We start from the raw sequence: 24,946 nt of genomic DNA, 5'->3' as shown, positions 1-24,946 counted from the left end.
AACCCAGAACTGAAGTATTTCATAACCACTATGCTCATGGGAGGACATGGAAAACAAAAATCAAGAAAGATGTCTTCAAATGGGGCTGATCCATAGCCTTCAACTTTACCTGCTAAGGTCTATCATAGGAATTTACTTTCTTAAGATCAGGAAAGGCACATAATCAAAACAGCTACAGGACATGCTCCTGTGTCAATTACATTAAACAACTCTTAGCCGTTCGTGCAAGTGCTCTTATTTTTTCTTGGACCACATGATGGTTCAAGTTTGCACTCTTGCTTGGCAAGCAATCACGTCATGAACATGATGAATTGTCTTAATCTGACATGCATTTTGTCTGTCTTTATGGTTACTTGAGGGTTTTCCTAGATATCGTCTGTCCCTTTGTTGTACCTCTTCAAGATTTGTAGAAGGTGTATTGGGCAGGAGATTGGATGAGATGAGCTCCTGAGGTCCTATGATCTCATCCTAGCCTAGCTGCTTCTACCAGCGCTGACTGGGGATGAGACCATGGTATTTGTCTCCTGGGTGGCCATTCTGCAAAGATGTATGCTTGAAAATCCAGTTGTCTGTGTGGAAAGTTTTTGTCTTCTCTCTACCTTCAAGACCGTGAGTTTCTTGAGGCAGGAGTTATATCTTCCTCTTTATAATGCTTCCCTATACACAACTGCTGTGAGTTTCTGTACAGACCAGGTGACTTTCCTGCTAGAGTATCTTGCAAAGGCATAGTCCAGTACAAATTTAAAAGTCTCGGGTACCTTCTAGCGCAAAGCCCAGAATATATATACAATATATATTCAGATATTGTAAAGTAGGACAAATACATTACTCTAGAGCAAGGAGTAGCTTTTCTGCCATCCTCTCAGACTTACATGCTCATGAAGCAGAACAGCCCTCCCTTCTTTCCCCTGCCCTTCTCCAGAGTCACAGATGAGGTTGGTACCTGCTCACTCCTTCTCCTTCCCTGTGAGAATTATGTCCTCCTTGCACCTAGGGTCTGTATCAGTGCAATGCGTCACCGCTGGGTTCATTTCATTGATCTTAATAGAGGTATTTTTGACAGACCAGACAACACGGGGTTGAGCTGGGAGATGGATCCTTTGTTCCGCTGTCTGGGGAGACAACGGGTGTGTGTGCAGTGTGGCACAGTGTCCTCAACCTGGTGAGATACGTCTTTCCGAAGCGTGTTGTGCCAGCCTTCTTATTTTAAGTCTTAGCTACATTCCCTCTTGCTGGAATAAGCATTTCTGCATCAGGTCTCTGCTCTAGGAGGGGACAATGATACGATTGCAAATATTTCCATGGGTTGGATGATGTGATATTTTCTTTTTACCCTGAAGAGAGAAAAGCTGTTCTTCTTGTCTGTAGGAAAGACTTCCCCGCAGTCAGAGATGGAGACCTCTGTCCAGGCCTCGCTTCAGCGTGCTGATAAGGAGATCAAGACAGCTCTAAAGAAACTCGTGGACTCAGCGTCACTGCTGGTGACTCTTCCCCCGGGCATGCGAGGAGGAGCCGGTGGCCTTGGTCTTCCTGGGTCTGTTCCTTCAGACCACTCAGAAACAGCAGCTGGGCCCTCTGTGCTAGTTCATGAAGCCAGTACCCAAACCCAGACTGCTGGAAGGCATGGTAGGTTTAGCATGAATCTAGAAAATGTGCCATGGGAGTCAAGAGAGACAAAAATATTGAACACGCCAATAATGATACTTTTTCCCTCACTTTTCTGTTTTGTTGTGTTTTGAGCGGTTGAAGATTAAGAGAGGACATTCAGACCCAAAGAAACATGGGGCTGTGGGTTGGGATTAGGTTGGACACAAGTTTGGAGCAGATCTTTCTAGGAATAGGGTGTGTTTGAAAACTGTGTCTGAAGTAGAGTTTGGTTCATCACCTGCCCAAAATGGGGGGATAGGGGAATTTTTCCACCTTTGGGCTTTTGACCCTGGACTTGCTTCAGGTTTTTTTTGGGGGAGAAGGGAGAGTGGGATCCCTCCTTTACATTTATAGAAGTCATTTGTTTTTCAGTTTGGTGGGGTGGGTAAGGGAAGTTGCTTTTCTTTTATTGTTTGCTATAAACAAGCTGGAAATGTGTTAACACCCCTGTATCAACTGTTGGAGACTTTCTAGGATGTTGGGTACATCAGGTTCACCTGCATTTCACTGGCCCTGGAGCCTTGATAGACTCCTTAACGTTTCCCATGTGATTAAAACCAATGATGTGTGTGACTGTGTCTTGCCAGGAGAACAAGTCTTTTGTCTTTGCATTGTTCTTAAACAGAACACGAATAAGTGGCAACCCTTCCTCTCTTCCTTCTGTTTCTGCCATAATAACTTGTCTAAGCTGTCTCTGTGTCAAGTCCAAGTAACTGTCTTCCACCAGTGTCAACTTAAAAGGACAACGTCAAGTAGCCTTCAGCCCTCAGACTCCAGATGCTGTTTAAAAAAAAAAGATGTTCTTGCCTAAAACTTAATGAGGATAGAAGCGTTTCACGGAATCAGACCCAAAATAATTCATTAAAAAATGACAGGCCTTTAAACCTTTTTTCCTTTCTAGTAGGAAATAATCTGTGAAAGTAATCCTCTGGTGAAGCAGGATGAATCAAAAATCATAAGTAAAATGTCAACTAGCAGATTATTTCCTTAGTCATAACTACAGAGATAATAGAATAGTGAATGAGATGGTTTTGCGGTCTTTCCATGTGAGAAAACTAAATGTGTTATTAATATGGGGAATTATGTTACTAAGATGGAGACTTGACAACTGTCCCTATGATCACATGCTTTGAATAAAAAGAAGGCAAATACTTCAACAGTGCTGGCAATAGGAAAGCACAATCCCACCAACCTGGGATCTCTGACCCTGCCAGTAATGCCTTGAATAACCATGTTTGCCATCCCAATAGAGCTGGTTTATGTGATTTCTAGAAACTGCTGCTTTTTTCCAAAACCAGCCAGTACCAAACATCCCTAGAGTGCTCCCCAAAAAGGCCCTCCCTGCTGGGGAGAAGACTCCTCTTGATTTAACCTCAGATGAAAAAGGAGATGATGCACTTATCCTGTGGGGTAACTCCAATGGTCAATATCAAAAGACAATCAGATACTTTTGGAATGGAAGATCAAACCATTTTTTGAAGATATATCTGATAAAATAATTAATAACAAAATAAGAACAATACCTGAACTGCCACCAAGCTTCACTTTTGACACATCAATCTTTTTATTTCCTTGTTCCTATAAGCCCAAGATGTCAAACCTTGTTCTGGTGTAACTTAAGAGTTGTACAAGGAAATTTTCAAAGAACTTAGTGGAGGTGTACCAATGCTGACGTTGTAACATCACCAGGTCCTCCATATTAGCATACCTCCTTATTATCTCCATATTAGTTGTACCCCCAGCCAGGTCCTGCCTTGACTGCCACTTTTACATTGATGTAAGCTTACTCATTTCACTGATACTGTCTGTGATTGTGTGAGTGAGTCAAGAACTGTTCTCATAACACAAAGTTTAATTGAAGCATTCGTGTGTACGAAGCTAATGCTGGGCATCCCTGGAGGTATTTAAAAGATGCGTAGACATGGCGCTTAGGGACATGGTTTAGTGGTGGACTTTGTAGTGTTAGGTTAACGGTTGGACTCGATGATCTTAAGGATCTTTTCCAACCTATACGATTCTATGATTTCATCATAGCCATGAGCTGGAACTCAAACACAGTTACGTTATCTCCTATAAAGGATGTATTGAACTCACACTATCCTTCCAGTCATCCTATTTCTTCTTGTCCCTACTGACGGCCTTTCCTATTTTTGTCTGTGTGTGTTTCCTTACAGAAAAGTTAGTTTTGCCCACCCAGCAATGTGCCACTGTTCAGTCTCTCTGATGTTACTCAAGCCCTTGGCTTCGTGTGGCCTTCTCAAAAGGGCCAAATTCTCCTCTTAGTTTCAGTGATTGCACTCAGCTAAGGTCAGACAGACTCGGTTCTGACACAAGGCAAGACTAGAGATGGCCCCAAAGGTTTGCTCTGGGTTTCAGGTGTGCCGTCATAGGTGATGTGTCTAACTTGCCCTATTTCTGCTGCCAGACAAAGCACAAAGGCAGATTCCAGCTGAAGAACCAAGTGTGCCAAAGCCCAGCCCCGGTCCTTCCCGTGAAGAGACAGCTGCTGGAGATGAAAGCACTCAGGAGCACACTGTTCCTATTACCAGGTAAATACCCATCTCAATATACAGATTTGTGAATGTGGCAGACTTCATTGCAAGAAAAGCAAGTCCTCTGTGGTGGAGGAAGCAGGTGGTGACTTAAACTGATTCTTGTAGGTTTGTTATTATTTTTAGAATCCTGTTCACACATGCATTGTGCAAGAAGGATAGAAAAGGTTGGAGAGAAATTAATTCCCCCAAAATAAAATTATTCCTGTATTAATTTTAAGGAAATAATTATTTGTCTGGTGGTTAAACACACAGATCAATGGTAGGGTGTAATCCTTTATCTCTGTAGTTGTATGTGACTATCTAATGATCTTTTTTCTTGGTCTTCATGAAAGAACATCACCAGCCGCGGGGGCAGGAGACTGGTACAGAAGAGAAGGAGATGTGGTCTGGGATGTACACAGTGAAGTTTATATTGAGACCACAGAAAGAACTTGTGTGTATAAGACCGAGGAGAAGACCCCAACAAGTAAGAATGAACCTTGTTTCCCTTTCCCACATTGCATGATTGTCATTGTCTTCTCTTTTGGTAATAACTCCTGATGACTGTTTTTTTTAAATACTTCCATTTCTTGAGCGGTAACTGTTTATTAAACAAAGAGTAACATTACTAAAAGTAATGCCAGTATAAAGCAACCCAAATATATTGCTGTGATGTCTCTTGATTTGACATTAAGCTAATGTTATATCCTAAATGGCCAGTCCTATAAATCCCTTTTGAGTAACTCAACCTACATCAGCACACTATGAATAAAGTTATGGTTTTGTGCATGCAGCAAACCCTTGTGTCTCACCAGGTCCTCCCTATATGCAAGTGACAATAGAGGATGTGCAGGTGAATTCTGGGGAGTGTGCCAAATTTCAGGCAGTCATTGAAGGAACCCCTCAGCCTACTGTCTTATGGTTTAAGGTAAGTGCAGGCTTTTCTCTGGCTGAGAGTGAGGACCACAGAAAGGACTGTAATACAGTACTTCTGCAGGGAATTTCTTTTGCTCTGTCATCCCACACTTCTTACACTGATTCTGGGTCATATCTGTAGGCTTTGTTGAACCAGCTGCAGTTCTCACTGGAACCACCAACCATGCATCTCGCCCTGTGCTGTCTCCAGTGTCACTGTGGCTCCTTTCGCAGAAAGGGCAACCAAGATGTTTTTGGGGACCAAGATGGGCAGGAAGGGAGATTGGTTCCTGCCTGAGAGCCACCCAGATGTGTGTTGCAGTTTTGGGGTCAGGGATGGGATTAAGAGTGGTTTATTCCAATTGTCAATGTGACTTCCAGGCTCTGTATCTTTTCTGCAGCTAATTGGTAAAATGAGTGTGACAAACGACAATGAATATCCCATAGAAAGGAAGGAGGAATAATTTATTATTCCTCAAAATATTGTCATGCCCCTGAAATAAGCCAGTGTTGTTCGATAATGATTGTCTATAACTCTTCTGTCTAACTGTTTTGTACACACAAGTTTTATTCCTTTTTTTCTTTTCTGTATGGGAAGTGCAAGGATGAACTACTTAGACAAATAAAATAACCTTAAAGAACAAGCAAAAATGCAAAGAACACCCTCCTATGCACACACATGCACATGCACGCACCTGAACACCTTGGAAAGAATAAGAACAAGGCAAGAATATATGATACACCCTGTTAATATTCTTGCAATCTCTGACATTTTCAGCTCAGAGTTATCGCAAGCTAGCTGAACTTTTATCTATTTACTAACCCACAGTAAAGCTCTCCACGTGCTTATCTAGTCTCCTCTTGCACCCATGCAAACATCTTGCATGGGCAGCATCCTTTGTCAAGGACTTCAACCCAATGCCAGTACGCTGCCTGAAGTGCCACCTCTTTTTGGCTGTTCTGTACATATTTACCACAAGCTTCATGGGTTGGCTCTTGCATCTTGTACCAGGAAAAGTTAATCCCTGCCCACTCACTAGGCTATTCATAATTCTGTACAGCTCTATCGTGTCGTATTGCTAGAGCCTCCCTTCCAGGCTGAAGAGCCCCAACTTGCTCTGTCAATCCTCATCTGGAAGCTGTTACAGAAAGAACATCGCTGCAACAGTACCACACCCTGGGCAAACCAAGGATTTATAAGATGATGGTTTCTGTTTTATTCTTCATTTCTTGCCTAATAATTTCTAACATCTGGTACTTTTTGACTGCCGCCAAGCACTGAGGTCATGCTGCCATGGAGTCATCTACTGTAACTCGAAGTTTTGCGCCAGTGTAATAAGGAACAGCTCAGAGACCGACATTTCGTGTGGGGGAATAGGGTTGCATCACTTAACGTTTATTGTATTATATACATTTATCTGGCATTTTACTGCCCAGACAGGCGGTCTCGTAAGGTCCTTTTGCAAATCTTCATAATCTGCTCTCTGTGTCACACACACTTCCTCCTGTCCCTTCTTTCATAGCATTTATGAATATATTAAGTAGCACAAGTGTCAGCACAAGCTGGAGACCAGGCAGGAGCAAAGCAGCTGATCCTCGTGCTCCCTGGGCTGACTGCTCAGGCACGGTGTGCTGGGAGAGCTGAAGAATAAACCGCACAGCCCTGGTGATCCCTCCCAAGCCTGTATTCCTATGAATGGATTATGAAACAAAAATGTTATTGGGCCATGTAGAAGCAGAGAAACAGACATGGGGGACTTCTTCAGCCACCATTTTGTTAGTGAGATTTGCTAGCCTAAACGGTCTGTGTTGTAGCTCTGCTTCTGTATCTCATTTCTTGAAGAGAAGAAACATCTGTTTTCGTCTTGGTTTTTCCAGTGCCAAAATGTCATTTCATTCTTTCAGGGCACTTCATTGCTGACAGACAGCAGCAGAATCCATCAAGGGAAGGAAGGAACAACATATTTCTTAGTGGTGGACAATGCTGTCTCCGAAGATGGTGGTGTTTATACCTGTGTTGCCAAAAATGCAGGAGGGGAGGTTTTGTGCAAAGCAGAGCTTATCGTACATGAAGGTAATGTCACTCCTTCAGCTGCAGGAGTTGCTTCCATAGCCATTGCAATATGTACTCTGTTGCAGTCATCTTCTGGTACCCATATGGTATCTGCTCTATATTCCTGCATAGCATTTGTGTATTACCAGCATGGCAGGATACAGTATAAGAGCAAATGATCTAATGACCTACATATATATACAAATGAGATTTTTTTTTTTTTTCCTCTGCTTCAGACTACATGACGAACTGATACAATGGGCCACAGAAATAAGTGGGGCCACGTCTCTGGTGGTGTTCTGCTCTTTAGCCTGGCTCTTCTGATTTATGTCAGGTGAAGATGCAGCCCCAAAGTTCATATTGACAGGTTCTGTCATCAAACAGCTCCACTTAATTTTGTGCAGAAGTTTAGAAGACCCTTGTAATTTTTTCTGCCTTAAATTGTCCTGTAATAACTTTGCACACTATTAGCAAGGCATTGTTGTCTGAATATTAACACTTATATTTTCCTTCATTTCCAAAGCTAAGAAAGACCAAGCAGCAAAGAAAGTGGCCACCAGGAGAAAGCTCCATTCCGTTTATGAGGTTAAGCAGGAGATTGGAAGGTAAATGAATTTTCCAACTTTATAGCATCACTGCCGGAGAATATCTAATTGCCCATCTGAGCTGCTGAGCATGTGTAACCAGAGGCAGAGTTGGGCCCAGCTGTGGAAAAGTCTGAAAAGGTGAAAGTACTGGCAGAAGTGGGAGGTCACCCCATTGCAGGTGTGCTGGAAACACTTTCCTGAGGTTTCTGACAGAGGATGGGAGAGTCCATACAGCCCATAGCTCCAGCTAGCTCCAACCAGAAAAACACCAGCCAAAGTCTGGCCGGATAGGTGCCCAGGTATGGCTTCTTGGCAATGTTAGCATCACAAGCCCATAGCGACGTATGCACAAGCACCATGTCCGTCCAAGGGACCCAAGAGCATCAGCCTTTGTCAGCACAAGGCTCTATCTCCTGAACCAGCTTTTCCCTCGATGTGAACTCGTTGCTCAGTTTTGGAGACAGCCAGGAGAGGGCAATAGCACCTCACATACAGGGAAATGACCTTTTTATGTTGGAGAATTTAAGCCCTGAGCAGTAGGGAGCTGTCAAAGGCTGGGACGTGGAAAGGTCTACACCTGCTGTGCAGAGGGCTTTGAACCAAGCCTGAGCAGGGCTTGTCCTTTGATTTTTACACAGGGGCTGCTTCAGCTTTGTGAAACGAGTTGTACACAAAGGGAACAGAGTGTCTTGTGCGGCCAAATTCATACCTCTACGAAGCAAAACGAAGGCTCGAGCGCATCAGGAGAGGGATATTCTTGCCTCTCTGTCCCATGACAGAATTACCAGGCTCCTGGACCAGTTTGAAACGCGGAAAACGCTGATTTTGATTCTGGAGTTGTATCCTTTTCTGTGCTGCTTGTCTGAGGAGGCTGGGAAGTACTAGGGAGATCTCATTTATTAAATAACTAAGCAATTAATCATTTTTAAGTTTTGCCTGAGATAAAAGGTCTCGCACAATCTTTCTCTGGACTGCAGGATAGCATAGCTCTGGGAGATCTTCACTGAAGTACTATGTTTCTGCTGTTTTAGGAAACATCCTGATACTTTATATACAAGTGTGAATAAGTTGTTAAGCACCAAAACTCTTTTCTAAAATGTCTGGAAGTGAAGGACTCTGTTTCCATGAGATCCAGTCTGAGTGAGTACCAGGAAAATGCAGTGCAGAGCAGAAAAGCCCATAGCCAACAGGTAGATTTTAGCACAAGCAATAGCATGCTCCTGCTTGTAGGGAGCACAGGTTTAGAGCAGCCCAATTCTGTAAGAAGGACGCTGCTGTAAAAGAGACTTTATTGAATTACACGTACATCACGATGCCTGAGATCACCTCATGAATTCTGCTGTTACCTGGATAGAGGTGGTTACAAAGTAAAAATAAGCATTTAACTGTAATTCTGTTTTCCCTTAATGCCGTTGTCAGATGCTCCAGTGAAGAGCTCCTTGATCGTTTATTCAAGAAGAGTGTTGTCACTGAAGCAGAGGTAATCTTTCTCATTTGAAAGTCCAGAGTCGTTGGGTACCACTAGAGTACCTTCCAGCTGCATTTTCCTTTTTGAATATGAGGAATGTCTTTGAACCAGTGATAATCTGTCAAAACAGAATCAGCCTTTAAAATGTGTTCCCATCAGGTTTCATTACTAAGTTGAGTTTCTTCGGGGAATAACTAGAAACAGCCAGTGGTTTTAACCACCAGCATTGCATTCAGCCTAATACAGATGATATTTGCTCTATTATCAACATTTCTTTGCTCTCTGTCACCTGGAGCTCCTGTACCTTCACTTGCTTAATAACGCTTTATCCCCTTGCAACTGTACTTCTATCCACTCCCTTTCAGTCTCCAAACTAAGGGCTGAAATTACGGTTTCTAAGGATTTTTTTGAGATGCTTGGTACTCAAAGTTCAAAATGTTTCACATCTCCCATCTAGTAGCCAGGTGTCCCATATTTATTGGTAGAATTGATTTTTCTTAGAAATACTCAGGGGGAAATATGGTTTGGGTTGGAAGGCATCTTTAAAGATCAAATGTCAGCTAACACTATAAAATGTCAAAGGTAGAGGACTTCCAAAGCTGAAGCTAGCTGTAAATCTTCACTCCTTGTTCAGTCGTGGTCAGATTGGATCTACATATGGTCAAGAAAATAGGTTTACAACATAATGTCAAAATGTATTTGTGTTTTAAAAGTGTTTGCCTGATTTACACCAAGCCAGAGCTGAGTTTGAGTTAGACAGCTGATAAGGTTCATCAAACTTGAGGATTTCTGTATCTCTTATTTGCATATTTGTAGGGTTGTTTTTTTGAAGTAAGGGCTTTTTCACATATAGAAGGCTCCAGCAGGGCAACGTGGTCACACACAAGGCACAGCATTCCACAAGGTAATGTTTGGTTCACGTCTTATTTCAACTGCAAGACTAGTATAAGAAGTTCATTCTAGTTTTAAAAGTATTTCTAGTTCAATCTCTCCCTCTCTCACATATTAAAAATGTTAATTAGAATCAGGGACCCTCTTATTTACTATTAATGTTTAATAATTGTTCAATAATTGATTTAATTTTTAGGTCAAATTGTATATCAAGCAAATTTTGGAAGGAATCAAATATCTTCATGACAACAACGTCCTTCATTTGGACATTAAGGTAATGTGCAATGGCAGGTCTAGCTTATTGTAGCCTCTTGTTGGTCAGGGAATGGGCGTTCTCTATTTGAATTATTCTTACTTACAACTGAAAATATTGCCTGCTTTCAAGAAAAATGTCTCAAGAAAAATATGTCTCCCTTTTATTTTATTTCATTTACTAGCCACTGAATATCCTCATGGTTTATCCTGAAAGGGAAGACCTTAAGCTCTGTGACTTCGGATTTGCTCAGAAGATCACGCCCTTTGAGCCTCAGTTCAGCAAATACGGGTCTCCGGAGTTCGTTGCCCCAGAAATTGTTTCTCAGTCACCAGTGTCAAAAGCAACCGATATCTGGTAAACTGTCATCTTTCTAAAAAGCTTGCCCTAGACAGCCTGAATTTCCATTTATTGTTAATAAATAAATGGAGTAGTGATAATAACACAGGAAACTGAAAGTGAACACTGAGAATCCAAAATCCATCAGGGCTCTTTAGAGCTCCTTCTGTCTATTTTGTTCACCCATAATTGGACTCCAACAGCTAATTAATGCGAAGGACCATCTTAGAGAAGATGATCTTTATTAGAGGCAGCAACTAGGGAGAATGATCCTAAGGGGCTTTCTAGTAAAGGCAAACAAACTCAAAAAAAGTATTTTGAGTCTTCTCCTCTACCTGTGCTTTAACAATAGAGGATTACTTGACAACAACTTTAAAAAATGTTGAAGGGAAAAAAATTGAAGGGTGAAAACAGTAGCTTTGGGGATTTATTTTCCTTGGAAAGGTGAGGAGAAGGAGGTGATCTTACTGTGCCAGGGTGTCTAGTGGCAGGAAAAGGGGCTGTGTGCTTGAGAAGGATGGAGAAATTGTGACGAACACCTGACATTTGTGTTCCCTCTCTCCTCAGGGCTGTTGGAGTCATCACGTATTTAAGGTAAATAAATCTTCTTGGAAAGACTCATTCAATATCCCTTTGCCAGTCAGAGCCCTCCAGTACCTTCAAGTGAGGGATCTGAGTGAAGCATTGAGTCCTTCTATAATGAGGGCAATTTCTTTTGTGGTTTTCTCCTTTACTCACTCTTTCCTGGTTGAAGACATTGTCCCTGCTTGAAGACCTGGCAGCTGCTCTCCTTGCAGTTAGCGATGAGAGCGCTGGATGAGGTTCAGTCTTCCCCTTGCATGTTTTAGCCAACACCATACTGTAGCTGTGCAAAATCAAACCCTTAATTCCTTATCTGTGATACAGGGATAAATAATTCAGTTAAGTGCCATGTAATGCTGAGGTGAAAGATGCTCTGTTAGTGGACGCACTGCTCACAAGCATTGCAAGTCCCACACATGGAGTCCCTCAAGCATTTTAAAGCCCCATGTAAGCATTTGTGCTTCTGTCATTTGAACAGCAAATAAAAGTCTAAAGTCTGTCTCCTTTTATTTTACGGTGTTCAACAAACAAGCCTAACGTGCAAGTCTCCATTTGCTGGGGAGAATGACAGAGGAACCCTTCTAAATATCCAGAACGGGGAAATTTCATGGACCATTCCTGGTTTTGTTCACTTGAGTGAAGATGCAAAGGACTTTATGAAAGGGATCCTGCAGCAGCACCCCAAGTGAGTGCACTTTTGTGCTTCCTACAGCCAGTGTGCAAAGATGTTGGTGTCTCAGCAGGCAGATCTCAGCTCATCAGAGCTGTGGTTGTTTTGAAAAGTAGAAAGCTGAGTGAGATGTGGTGCATTATGCCCTAATTCTTCCTTATTATTCCCCATTAACCAAAACACAACTTAGCAACTTGCCAAATTGGCCTATTTCTGGTATGGTCGTGTCCTTACTCCCTGATTCCTCCAGGCAGATGAGTTTCTGAAATGACATAGATAAGTGGGAAGAGCAAGGACTGGTATAGAGGGAGTTATGCGAGAATTAAATAATATTAACCACATTCGTTAAGTACTTTCAAAAACAGAAGGTGGCTTGAAGGTATGTTTGCAGGCACTTGCTTTTTAATTTCATCTCTATTCTTTCTGCCTGCTGCCAAACCTATTTTTGCTCTGGCCACCTAAAGAGTCAAAGTCACTCTTAGAGCTGCTCTCGATGCCCTTGAACAGGCTCCCTGCAGAGTGCCATGGGGTCTTCCTGAGGATCTGCAGGGAGTCTCAAACTGAAAAAGGAGGATCGTTTCACCTCAAGGGAAGGAAACCTTGGGTTGAAAGCCTCTGCCTGTCTTGTTTGGCTTCTCAGCTCTAAAACAGCAGCCTGAGGACATACACAAAAGTGTATGCGTGTATCTGCATGAAGCAGGCACCTTCAGGAAGATCTTGTGGTTGCTGTTGGAGGTGACTTGCTACTAAAATGGTGACCTTTTCTCTTATCAGAGCCAGGCCTAGTGCTTTGGACTGTCTTTCCCACAAGTGGTTCACGGTAAGTTTGTCCTGGTTCTTTAGTAGAGTCATTAAAAATATTGAGGTTGGAAGAGACCTTTGGAGGGGCAGCTCTTAAAGCTGCTTGATACTATTTTCTGGTTTACTTTCTCTCTTGGTCTCCTACTTTCTGTCCTGCAAAGAAGCTCAGGCATGGCTCTCCAGAAAGAGGAGACACATTGGTGTTTACATGCCAAGATATCTTTCCTTTCAAAAGATAAAGATTACTACTGTCATGAGCAGTTATAACATGTCTGTATAGAAAGAAAACTGTGGCTTTGCAGAGCAAAGTTATGGTTTATATTCCAGTGCCTTAAATCGCTAAGGAGAAGAGCTAAAAATTAACAAAAAAACCCAAAAAAAGGCAATTTAATGACATGCATTGAACAGGGCTTGCTTTTATCATTGAAAAGCTGAGATTGTCTACAATTTAGCCATGAGGGGATTGTAGCATTTGGTCTATTATAACTTTCCCAAATTAAACAATTCTGGAAGGAGGGAATCCTAAAAAAAAACTTATTGGAAACAAAGTCAGGATTTTTTAACCAATGATTTTCCTCTCATTCCACCTGGCAGCATAATCTTCCCCTCGAAGCAGCTCATTTCATTAATACCAAGCAGCTCAAATTCATTGTGGCTCGGAGCAAGTGGCAGGTGAGTTGGCCTTAATCTGTGTTGGTTCTTTTTAGTTATATTTATTTTTAATTACGTTTGCATCTTTTAAAGTCTATCGGGCTACGACAGCGAGCACAGCAGAGATCTCAGCTGGGCTATGAATGGGGAATAAGCCCAGGAGAGAGTGGTCGATGGATGTGGCAGAAATAAATTATCTAGGCTTTTACTGCCTGGAAATCATCTGGTCTAATGCAGGTGCCTGTAAGATGCATGGTTGTGTCTAAGTTAGGTACATTCAGCTGCCTTTGCAATTAGTACTGAATTATAGACAGGTCCCAAGCAAATTCCTCTTTTCCTGAAGTTCTCTAAAATAATCAGATTGATTGCCTTCTGAAGATGCCTGTTTCTCTCTGTTGGCTGTAAAGGGGAGGCCAGCTGCTCAGCTTCAACCGAGATGTCTCACATGGCAGAAGTTAGAGCAGATGAATCCTACCTCCTACAGTATGGTAGGTCTTCTGTTGGCCTAAGTCACTGTAGGTTGTACTGCAGTCAACAGATTTAAGGCCATTTACTCCAGCTAGGCTCTCATCTGATGTGTTCCGTTAAAAACTTCTTTTGCATATGCTTTGAGTGGCCAGATTGTCTTTGAAAATCTCAAGCAGGGCCCTGCTTCGCGTTCACAACAGCAAGTATGTCCTTTGAAGTCAATATAGTTTCACCTCTATGAATGAGAAAAGAGGAAGACTTGGAGAGCAAATGAGGCCTGGATTGATGATACGTACAAAAGGGTGGCAATGTGTTATTAAACTAGAATGTGTGGTATTTAAGAGTGCAGAAGTTCATTTTGGTATGCGTGGTTTACCATACTCCCACCATGTTTCCATCTGATTGCGCTGTATTTTGCTTTGCTTTTCAGCGGTCTCTGATGTGCTATAAATCCATACTGGTAATGCGGTCTATCCCAGAAATCCTAGAAAGGACTCACGACAACACCTCCCTGGCCATCTCCCGACATCTTATTGAAGAAAGCACTTCGTCCAGTACCAGTGGCTCCTCTTCAGACAATGAGAACTCCCATTTCCCCAAGAAGAGGCACTTTGGCTCTACTCCCGAACTGCACTTGTCCATATTTGATGCACCAAGCCATCAGGAGCCTCCAAAACACGCAAGTGAAGAGAAGCACTCCAAAATCTCAATCCCTCCAGTAAAACCCATGAGGAGGAAGTATGCTTCAATGAAAGCTGAGGTGGGGGACAAATCACCTACAGAAAGTGAAGAGCTCATGGCAAGTATCTTAAAAGAGAAAGAGGAGGGGCTCCATCCCAGACTTCGAGATGAAAGAGCAGAGCAGTCCCAAAGAAGCAGTGCTGCTGAGCCTTCATCAGCGAGGAAAGCTGAATGCACAGAAAGCACGTTGCTTCCTTGTCAGAAAGAAAAACCAGACATATTTTTATCTGATAAGGACAGAACTGAAAAGGCTGGGGATGGGACAGAAAAGCCACCTATCTGTGTTCCTAGACAGAGTGTCATTAAAAGCACTTTCTACAGCCAAGCAGCTGAGCTACCTGCAAGGGGGCCTTCCTCACCAGGCAGGGAGTTCAGAAGGCACCTGGACAGAGCCAGAAGGACTTTCCGGAAAGCTGGATATTCGAAGGTGCCCCTCAGTGGTCTCCGTGAACCCCTTCTAGAGCAGTTCGAACTGGAAGAAGAAGAAGAAGGAAAGTCTGATGACAGAGATGATCACAGGGAAAGTCTGCTTGGTTCCTTGACCAAATCAGCTTCATTTGACACTGCAAGGAAACCACCACATCCTGCCATAGCTGGTGCTAGCCGAAGCCGTTCCCTGGATGACTACAGGCTGAGAGCCTCAAGATCAGTGAGGGAACAAGATATTTTGGAAGAAGACTGTGATATATTGTCACAGGAAAGTTGCCCTGAAGGCAGTGAACACTGCAGCATTTCTGCGGGGCCTAGCAAAGGATGTTCTGTAGACACTTCAAAGCAAGAGGACTTTAGGACAGCCAGCAAGGATTGTTCAGAAGAGCAGCCCCTTCCTTCCACACAATGTGAGGGTAATGGGTGCCCGGCTGTTTTTGTGCAACAGCTAGAGAGACTTCCAGTGTCACCTCACGGGAGCGAGAATAGGAAACATTTACTGAAGAAGTCAAAAGCTACTTACCTTGAGGAGGAAGTTGAAGATTTGGAAGGCAAAAGCCCCATTCTAACTGCCCAGTGCTCAGATGTAATTGCATCATCAGCTCAAAAACATGAAAGCACGGAGGGTAAATCTTCCCCTGGCAGTGCCTCTGACACTGCTTTTCAGGAGGTCAAAGAGTCCATTGCAACTCTCACACAGTCAGAGGCCACCCCTAAGTCAGCCCCTACAAGTAAGGGAGGCACGTATCTGCCCCAGGAGTCTGCTCACAGTACTGATATCCATCCAGATCTAAAAAGTGGAAGTTTGCTTATCAAAAGGACAGCCCCAGTTCCACCTTGGAAAGACAAAAGGCAGAAACATTCACATGAGAAGATTTCTGCTCATAGTGTTGCCAAATCTGATCTCATGGACCATGAAAGCTCTGCTGTTTTAACAGGCCCACAAACAGAAGCCGATTCACTTCCAGTATGTAAAGACAAAAGTCAGGAACGTCCTGCTCAAAGTGTTCCAGCAACTACCATCTTGGTGGGCAAACGACCAGGTACCCTAACTGCTCTGCACACAGCTGATGAAGGTGCTCATCAGAAGCTGAAGACCTATAAAGAGGTGAGATCTGCTGTCCTGGAGGATGAAGGACCGGGTATTACAGGAATCACTCCACTGTCAGCCCATGATGGTGAAAGCCAAGTGCACAAGAGGGCTCCTCTTCAGGTAGACACAGCATCAGCCGTCCCAAAGGGAGAGCATCTCCTTGTTTCAAAAGTCCTACCACCAAAATCAATGCCAACTTCGGTCTCCGATGGAGCATGGCAGGCTGAAAGGGAACGGCCAGCTCACAGCAAGGAGAGGCTTGCTGCTCTGAGGAGCGAAATCTCAGCTGTGGCAGAGGTTGTTCCCAGTTTGGCCCATGAGGCTGAAATCGAGGGATCTGAACCCCGGAAGGTTTCTGAAGGTAGTGGCATGGTGCCTGCTGTTCTGGAGAGCAGACACCCAGCTAGAACTGTGTCCTCCCAAAATACTGGCCTCCCTTCGGTCTGTGAAAGTGAAAAGCAAGAACATCCCAAGGCAGCACTTCACAGTGAGGTGAGATCTGTTGTGACAGCAAGTGGAAGCCGAGCAGCTGGACAGACTATGCCTGCTCCTTTCCCCAAGGCTGGACATCAGGTGTTTGAGCAGCACAGGGCTGCCTATCCCAGTGGCAGAGTTTCTGCTGATCCAGAGGGTGGGCCTCCAGGTGTCTTAACTGCTTCACAACCAGAAGTTGCTCCAGCTTCAGTCTATGAGCTGGAATATGAGGAACATCCAAAGGTTTATGGTGAGGGTAGAGGCTTTGCCTTAGAAAGTGGAAGTTGTGATGCTAGGAAAACTGTCCCACTGTCGCTCTGCAGGGATCAAAGTCAGGAGCTCTCACATCACAGGTCTTCTTTTTACAGTGATGAGGAGTCTGCTGTGCTGGAGGGCTTAGTGGATGAGATGGTTTCCCTCTCTGAAGAGATGAATGTTTGGGCAGAGTCAGTTTCTGGTGAGGATGAATGCAGAAAGCACATCTCTCCTCCCACAGAGATGTCCTACAAAGGCCCGGGTAGCCAAGCACCCACAGACACCTCCTTCCCTTCTGTACAAGGGGGTAAAAGAGGAGAAGTCTCTGAGCTGGATGACCTTGCAGAACCCTATCTTGTCGTGAGTGAGGAATCAGTGGTACTGGAAGGACAGGGACCACAGACGGTTCCTCATGAATGTGAGCATCTGGAGGACTTAGCGTTTGAGAGCCCCACTTCTAGCCAAGTGAGCGTTTCCTCAACAGATAGCTTGGACACTGGAAAAAGACCCAGTCAAGTGTCAGTGAGCAAGGACACTGGTAAACACCCAGAAGTTTCTTTAGTGAAAATCAAAGACCTGTCAGATGAAACACCCAGTCTTGGCAGTGGAACTCCAAAATTTGACATATCAGAGGTAGAGCCTGCCTATTTGAATTTCTCTGACTTGTATGACATTGTCTATTTTCCATTCGAATTTATGAACTATAGGAAGCCTCCACCCAAACCAACTGGTAGACGGTTTATACCTTTTAGTGAAAGGGCAAGGTCACCTCCTGCAGGACATTTGCATAAGGATAAAAGACTGTGCATCAGAGAAGAGGCAGAGCACAAGAACAGGAAGAACCATTTGGAAATAACTGAGGATTCAAAGGCAACTAACTTATTAGCCATGGGGAAAGGGTCAGAGAGTCATAAAGAAATGTATGGCCCCCAAAAGGACTCAAGTGGTAAGCAGAAAAGCTCCTTCTACAACAAGCCAGGACTCTTTAAGCCGTATGCAAGGTCGCAGTCAGTGGAGCAGAGTCTGAAGAACAAAGTAAAAGCTTCTGTGGCCCATATTTCAAGAATCCTAAAAGGAAAGACATCTCCTGAGCCAGAGGCAGAGGAAGGTAAATATTTCACTCTGTGCCTTCACAGATTTGCTGCTATAACCGGGCTCTGCTAAATCTGCCTTTTCCTTTTTCCCCAGCATATCTGAGGCTGTGGTTAGACCGTCATTGCAAAACTGGCAGTGGCAGGTTACGAAATTAGAGGTCTTCAGCCTCACCACTAGCTCTCTGTTACTGGCTCACTTCAGTGCAGAGTCAGCTGGATTAATCTACTGATGGAAGTGGCTTAAATTCCCCTGTCTGAGTTTGCACAAAAGCAGGTCAGGGCTGGATGATGCTTTCCTTCCTGCAGTTTCTTCTGCAGTCATCATCTGACCATGGTAAATCTTTAAAGCTAAAGTGACTGGGAGAAGTTGGTGAAGTCACCCTGGCTACCTAAGTTGATGACACTGGACAACAGAATCTGTCCTTTCTTCTCTGCCATCCCTAGATATGCCCTCTTCTTCCAGGACATAATTCTGTTTGTAATAGCTGTTATAGCCTTCCCTGTTGACTGAAGGCTTGTTAATAAGGAAACCTGTGACTGCTGAGTTTATTTATGTGTGAATGGCAGAACTGTTTGCTGTAAATGGATGCCACAGGGAGAAGGATGGCCTCGAATGACTTCTCATCCTTTCTCGAAACAGAGTTTGGTGAGCTGGGAAGTGAGGCAGTAGAAAAAGAGCTGTTAACAGGAGCTGAAGGATCTCTGAAGAGGAAATCAGCGCTCTCGTCATTCAAGTTATCAAGCCTCATGCCAAAGGAGAAAGGTATTGCTATTGCATAAGTCATCAGTTAGTTTTATCATGAAGTATCACTAATGAATACGACAGCGCTGTGTGAGGCCAGTTTCTAAGGATGGATCTGCAGCCTTGGGATGACCTGGACTAGTCTAAGGATTGTCTTGAGATGACCTGGACCAACTCATGCAATATGAGCCAACCTCCTCTGTTTACGTCATAACTACGTCCTTGCTAAAACTGTCTTGTCTTGGCATTGCTTGCAAATTGGAGCCATTCTGGGAAGCCACTGCAAAGGAATAAAATCTATGTGTAAGCTAGAAAGAGAATAAATGGAGTATCCAAGGGTGGGATGGCAGAAGTAGGGAATTGTGAATTCCTATGCCGCAGTCCTACATGCATGTGTAAGGGCCAGACACACTGCTATAGAGCTATGAAATGAAAAATGGTGGGGCAGCCCCAAATGGCGTGTCAGCAAAGCTAAACTTGCTTTTGCCCAGGCAGGTTTCCCCTTGACTCTAGCAGGAGCATTTTCTGAGGTCAGGATAATGCCTCAGTATTCAGCAGAGCCCAGCCAAGCACTGGGAAGGGCAGGTGCGTGAGGCTGGAAGCTCCTGGGCACAGTGGAGAAAAACCTCTGGAGAAACACAGAAGAAAACCTGAGCTCCCCCTTTCCCATGGAGACAGCAGCAGATTTGATGCTCTATAGTTTTTTTCTCCTTCCATATCCATCTTTTATCTCTTCTTCTCGCTTCTTGTGTTGTCTTGATCTGATCCGCTCATCCTTGAAATACCACCATTTAGTTTTGCCCCCACATTTAAGCTAGGCCAGAAGAGAACTCTTGCTGTGACATGCTCTCTCTCTCCTCTGAGCTGTTCTGCTGCCTTAACTGTATCAGCAGGGCTGGGCAATGCAGATGTTCCCCGTGGACCTTCCAAGATCCATCTGGATTATCATGTATGAGCAGTCACACTGCGTCCATGGGGCTGAACAGGGCTCCTGCACCTGTGTGCCCAATGCCCAGGGGATTCTCCAACCAGTGGTCAAAGGAATGCCAGAGCATGGACCAGAAATGTTCTTGAACCAATTAAAAATGCTTTCTGATGTCCTGTGTGCACTTATTTTCCATGTAGCCCTCCTGGCCACTCTGAATCGCTGCTTTTCCTCTTCTTTGCAGCACCTTCGTTTGTTGAGGAGCTCATCGATCAGGCTGCTGCCGTCGGACAGTGTGTGACGCTGTCGTGCCGGACGGCGGCTCAATCCTCCCTGCACATCGACTGGTTCAGAGGTGACATTGGCATCCCTCTATGGAGTACCTAACCTCTGGGACAGGGGTGCAGGGAGGGTTTTAGACACCTTGGTATAAATTTGCAGGATACTTATCTCTCTTATCTTCTGCTTTTCAGATGGGATACCTGTCCACAGCAGCAGCCGGATCCTCATCTCAGCCACACTCAAAAACTTCCAGCTGTTAACTATTCTCTCTGTTCATGCTGATGATTTTGGTATTTACACCTGTGTGGCCACAAACTCCCTGGGCTCAGCATCCACCTCTTGCATCATAAGAAAAGCAGGTAAGAGAAGAAGTAGCTGCAGAAGTAGGTATTACAAGTACTTCTGCCCAAAAATGTGATCTGTAAATACCTGTGAGGTGAGATTTCTGCAGATAGGTTCAGAGGACAATCTCTCCCTTGCCTGCTCTAGTCCACAGCCACAGCCCTTGCTGTCTGGTAGCGTGGCACATTTTGCAGGGTTCATTCCCTCTTCTTCACTCTTTAGTCTCTCTCCTGGATTCAGAGCCACTCCAGTAACCACGTGGTTCTAGAACCAGACTTCAAAATCTTAATACTGAGTTTAAATTAGGTACAGTTAAATTGCTGTTCCACTAGGGGGGGTGTGTGTGTACATATATATTTAAAAATATACATTAAAGAATATATATATATATATATATATATAAAAAGAATATCTGTAACTGAGAGATGCTGGGTGTAGAGGTATGTGTCACAGCAGTGCTATTGCTAACAGTCACTGGTTTTTGTGCCTCCCCTCGACAGAGGTTCCTCCCAGCCCTCCACCCCCTGACATCGTGGAGGTCTACGAGGATGGAGTGCAGGTGGTCTGGAAACCTGTGGAAACCAACATCCCTGTCCATTACACTGTCCAGTGTAAGAGCGAAGGTAAAGTGGAGTGCTGCCCTTACACCGTGCAGGGAACATCTCGATTTGTATGATCTCTTCACCAGATGGATGTTTGACTTTTATTCAGAAACAGCCTGATTTTAGCTCCCTCGTTTAGAGTTAGGAATTAAATCCATATAGTCATCATTTAGCCATCTAAAAGTTAGATGTCGTGCTGGCTAAATCAGCCTGGAATATGCATACTCATACAAAGGCTTTGCTAAAGTGTGAATCAAACTAGGTCGCATGGAAGCTGTGACCAAAAAGTGAACAGCGACAGAAGAATATGCATGGCTGGTGCCAGATACGCAGTCCGGAGTAATCCTCTCAAATTACAGTTCTGACAACATGATACACTAATAATGCCCAGCAACAATAATCAGCAGACAATATCGTCCTATACCCAGGCTTTCTGTACAGTCTGTGGAGAAAGACGGTCTATCAAAAAGGCAACTCATCCTATGCTCAACAGCCATGCTTTCTTTTTCCATTGATTATGCAGGAAGCTTAGGGCAGCCAGGACAAGATGACAACAGTTTGACTAAACGGCATCATGCCTTTGATGTTCTCTTCCAAGGCTTGGTCCAGAGCCTGATGAAGTCAGTGGATGTTTTGTTGTTTAATTCCAGGAACTTTGAATCAAATCCCCAAGCCTGGTCTGTCCCTCTTGGGACTGCTTTTGCTGTTATTATTATGAATGCTGTGTCTGATAGTAATTTCTACTGCAGTCACACATACACAGCCCTTTGGATTCAGCTGCTCCATGTTCCTTCTTTTAATTCTCCAAACATAGACGCACTCCTTTCTGGATTAGCATGAGCATGGGCAGCAGCTTTCTGCCTTTTCACTCCGGAGCTGGTGTCAGTCACTTTTCCTCCAACGCGGCTTGCTTTATTGTTATTCCTTTTGACACAACTGTAGGCAAGACTTTGGGGAGGATACAAATGCAAGTTGTTCCAATCAGGAAGAAAAACAGGAAACAGCATCTACAATCTTCCATTGCATTCTGTGTATTTGGCAGGAACATGCAAAGTCCTGCTTTCTTGAACACAGGAGGATTAAGATAATCAGAAAAACATTCCTTCTTTTATCCATTATTTGACAGTAGGCTTTTGCACGCTGCTTCTGCAGACACTTTTCTCTGTTTCTAAGCTGTATCTGCTCCTTCTTACACACACACCCCCCCTAATTCAACCAGTACCTTGCAAAGTCATTGATATCTTTTTTTGGGGTGGCAAATTATTGCTTGTCCTATGGTTTGAGGCTGTCTACCAGTGTTTATTTGAAAGAAAGGATGGGTTTAATCTCAGGCAGTCTCAGGGAGTTGAGTTCAGCCTTGAGCACAGCAGCAATGGCAAAGTATGGGACACAGCACCATGTGAAATGAATGATCATTAAATGTTTGCTGGTGATTTTCTACTTCGCACCTTAGTCCCATGAATAATGAGTCCAGAACATACCTACAATTTCAGTTCCCTGAGAAATCATCTGAGTTTCATAAAAGCTGAGTAAACCTGCCCAAGTTTCAAACACTGAGTTTGCTAGCAGGGTGTTAGTGGATGGTTCTGTCCTGAAATCCTGCACCTCATGGTTTCAACTGGATTCAAGACAGGGCCAAAGAGAAAAAAAGGTGATTTTGCTAGCCCTTTGTTTGGAGTTCTTGATTTGTATTTGCATTAGATATCGGTGGCATAAATTAGATAAACAGAAACTATACAGGAAAGTTTCACCATTCTTCTGAAACAATATTGCCACATCTTGGACTGATTAGATATAAACCCGCTGATTTCAGAAAATATGATTTTGGCACATGTACAGCGAGCGGCACCATGCACAGAAGTTGGCCATAACAAGTCAGTTTTTCCTTCACTCTACGAGATTCCACTGTTTCTCCACATTCCCAGCACATAAGTAAAAAGTTGATTAAAAAAACCCCAACAAAACCCCACAACTCAAAAAAACCCCAGCCCTGGTGTGACCATCTTAAATGAGTCCTAATCTCTTTTCTGTCTTTCCTTGGTTAAGACGGGGAGTGGATGACTCTTGCTTCTAATATCACTGACTGCTGCTACTATGCCAAAAATCTCTCCGAGGGGTTTATCTACTGCTTCAGGATAGCCTGCACCAGTAAAGCAGGAATGGGCCCTTACAGCGACCCATCTGCCAAAGTGAAAATCACTGGGAAGGATCAAACAGGTAAGATCAAAAGCCAAGAAAGCATTGTGTTTTTCCTGCATCACAACAATTGCACCCTTTTGGATGCGGGCCCAGAAGTCAAGAGCAGGTGAATCAAGACCAATTCCCCTTGGCTCAGGGTGGTTTAGGGCTTCGTCCTCTTTGGCTTTCTTATTTAAAAGTAAATTATTTTCTAATTCTCGACACAGTTAGAGGAATATGTGTAAATATATAACAAATAATAAAATAATAACAATATGTAAATACAAATAATATGTAAATATATATAAAAATATAATAATAAAATAAAAATCTGGAAACTGTAGATTACCCACTGAAGACACACTCAGTTTTTGATGTGAGATCATGAGGAAACAGGTCTGGGACAACGAATGTGTTACTGGAGGCATTGACCTATTGGTATCGATCTGTCACTGGGTGAAAGCCCTCGACCTGCTCTCTGTTATGGACTCAGTCCTAAATTCCATAGTTAATTTATGTCTTTATATTATACATAACATTGTGGTGTTTGCTGCTGGGAATTATGGCCCTACTGTGGTCCATTTTGCAGATGTATTTTGTCTCCAAAGTAAAGAAAGCTTGATTTACTATTTTTTTTCACCTGTTTGAATACTTTGTACTATTCACATGTTTTTAAAATTAAGAAATCCATAACCCCACAGCAAATATATCCTTGTAGCAAAGGAAGTATCCTTTCTGCCAAGAAGTGGAAGGAGGGTCTAACTGGAATTTCCTCCCAGTGGAGAGGATTATTCTGTAAAAATCAGTTCACAGAGATATTTTTAACTCACCCTAAATCCTCTGCTTTCCCTTGGCCCAGGATTTATTAACATATCTCAATGTGCCCAGCGTTTCCAAGCATATGCTTTAATGCGTCAAGGGATGCTTTAATATTTCAGGGAGCACTCGGACACAACCACGTACCAGAACCAGAGCAACAAGTTTCAGCTGCTGCCCTGAAATATCCCACTAAAAGAAGTTTCTAATTCTTTGTCAGTGTCTTACCATGCCCTGATGACTTGTTATGTGAGAAGATGAGAACCAGTGGCTGAGACGTTTGATATCATAGCACGCAACATACGATCCACTTCACAGTCTGGAGTGGTCACACCAGGGAATTACTGGGTGGACAGTCCAGAATCTGTTGCATTCAAATAGCATTGGGTGCCACAGCCGGGAGACAACCTGCAGACTTGTCTGGAGAAAGTTCTGCTGTCACCTTTGTCGTTGTTCATAGATAGCGGAGGGTGGCTCAGAGAGGCTCCAGTTTCCAGACAGAGGTGTTTTCCCATGTAATCCCTGTCGCTTTTTCCCTGCAGAGCTTCGTGCTGCAATGCAGAACTTCCCGTCAGCTACTACTGAAGAAGAGAGCGAAATAATCGCACCATCCGAGCCTTTCCCAACCTACCAGACCTATGCCTTCCAAACAGAGATCAAAAGGTAATGAATCCAACTGAGCACTCAACCAGCCAGAGGGAAATGCCGCATGTGGCTGGAGTTCAGAAAAGTCGCTTTTATAAATGCACTGCTCCTAGTGTCACAGTGTTTTGTTGAAAACACCTCCACAGCAATACATATAAACCTAAGGTCATTGGCTGAGCGATCTTCATCTTGGTTTGGTGGGATTCAGGTGTGGATTTTCTGGGAGAGCAAACGGGTCTGTGCCGGGGACCAGGACAGCCCCTTAAAATATTGTGAAGTGAGCCCAGGGCTAACAAAGGCTCCTCTCCTTGCTGCATCAACTTTTGCAGCTACCAGTTTCAGACAGGGGGTTGGGATTCAACTTTCTCTGCCTAGAAGATAGGCACCAACCTCTGTTGCCAACAGAAGGAGGCAGCTGCCTGCAGGGGGTAGTTCTCTTGCTCGAGACATGATAAGCCACCTTCTCTCT

At 43.7% G+C, this 24,946-nt stretch overlaps 1 protein-coding gene across 1 annotated transcript in view; it reads left to right on the top strand.

Annotated features, from left to right (window-relative positions):
* The window catches only part of OBSCN (obscurin, cytoskeletal calmodulin and titin-interacting RhoGEF), a 188,537-nt gene that overhangs the window by 160,772 nt on the left and 2,819 nt on the right, over positions 1-24,946 (top strand). Inside the window, exons 97-117 of the mRNA XM_072851566.1 lie at positions 1,369-1,626; positions 4,073-4,196; positions 4,535-4,668; positions 4,997-5,109; positions 7,002-7,170; positions 7,673-7,754; positions 8,375-8,575; positions 9,156-9,216; positions 10,292-10,369; positions 10,533-10,705; positions 11,255-11,281; positions 11,802-11,954; positions 12,714-12,759; positions 13,335-13,412; positions 14,290-17,959; positions 18,586-18,708; positions 19,857-19,967; positions 20,086-20,253; positions 20,737-20,859; positions 22,885-23,055; positions 24,375-24,495. Coding sequence (XP_072707667.1) covers positions 1,369-1,626; positions 4,073-4,196; positions 4,535-4,668; positions 4,997-5,109; positions 7,002-7,170; positions 7,673-7,754; positions 8,375-8,575; positions 9,156-9,216; positions 10,292-10,369; positions 10,533-10,705; positions 11,255-11,281; positions 11,802-11,954; positions 12,714-12,759; positions 13,335-13,412; positions 14,290-17,959; positions 18,586-18,708; positions 19,857-19,967; positions 20,086-20,253; positions 20,737-20,859; positions 22,885-23,055; positions 24,375-24,495 — 6,184 coding nt within the window. The remainder of the gene's footprint in view (positions 1-1,368; positions 1,627-4,072; positions 4,197-4,534; positions 4,669-4,996; positions 5,110-7,001; positions 7,171-7,672; positions 7,755-8,374; positions 8,576-9,155; positions 9,217-10,291; positions 10,370-10,532; positions 10,706-11,254; positions 11,282-11,801; positions 11,955-12,713; positions 12,760-13,334; positions 13,413-14,289; positions 17,960-18,585; positions 18,709-19,856; positions 19,968-20,085; positions 20,254-20,736; positions 20,860-22,884; positions 23,056-24,374; positions 24,496-24,946) is intronic.

The sequence above is a fragment of the Ciconia boyciana genome, chromosome 2, assembly GCF_034638445.1.
Source record: "Ciconia boyciana chromosome 2, ASM3463844v1, whole genome shotgun sequence".
In the NCBI taxonomy this organism is placed as follows: domain Eukaryota; kingdom Metazoa; phylum Chordata; class Aves; order Ciconiiformes; family Ciconiidae; genus Ciconia; species Ciconia boyciana.
Note: the sequence above shows the minus strand (reverse complement) of the source record. Positions and strands in the feature narration are given on the sequence as shown.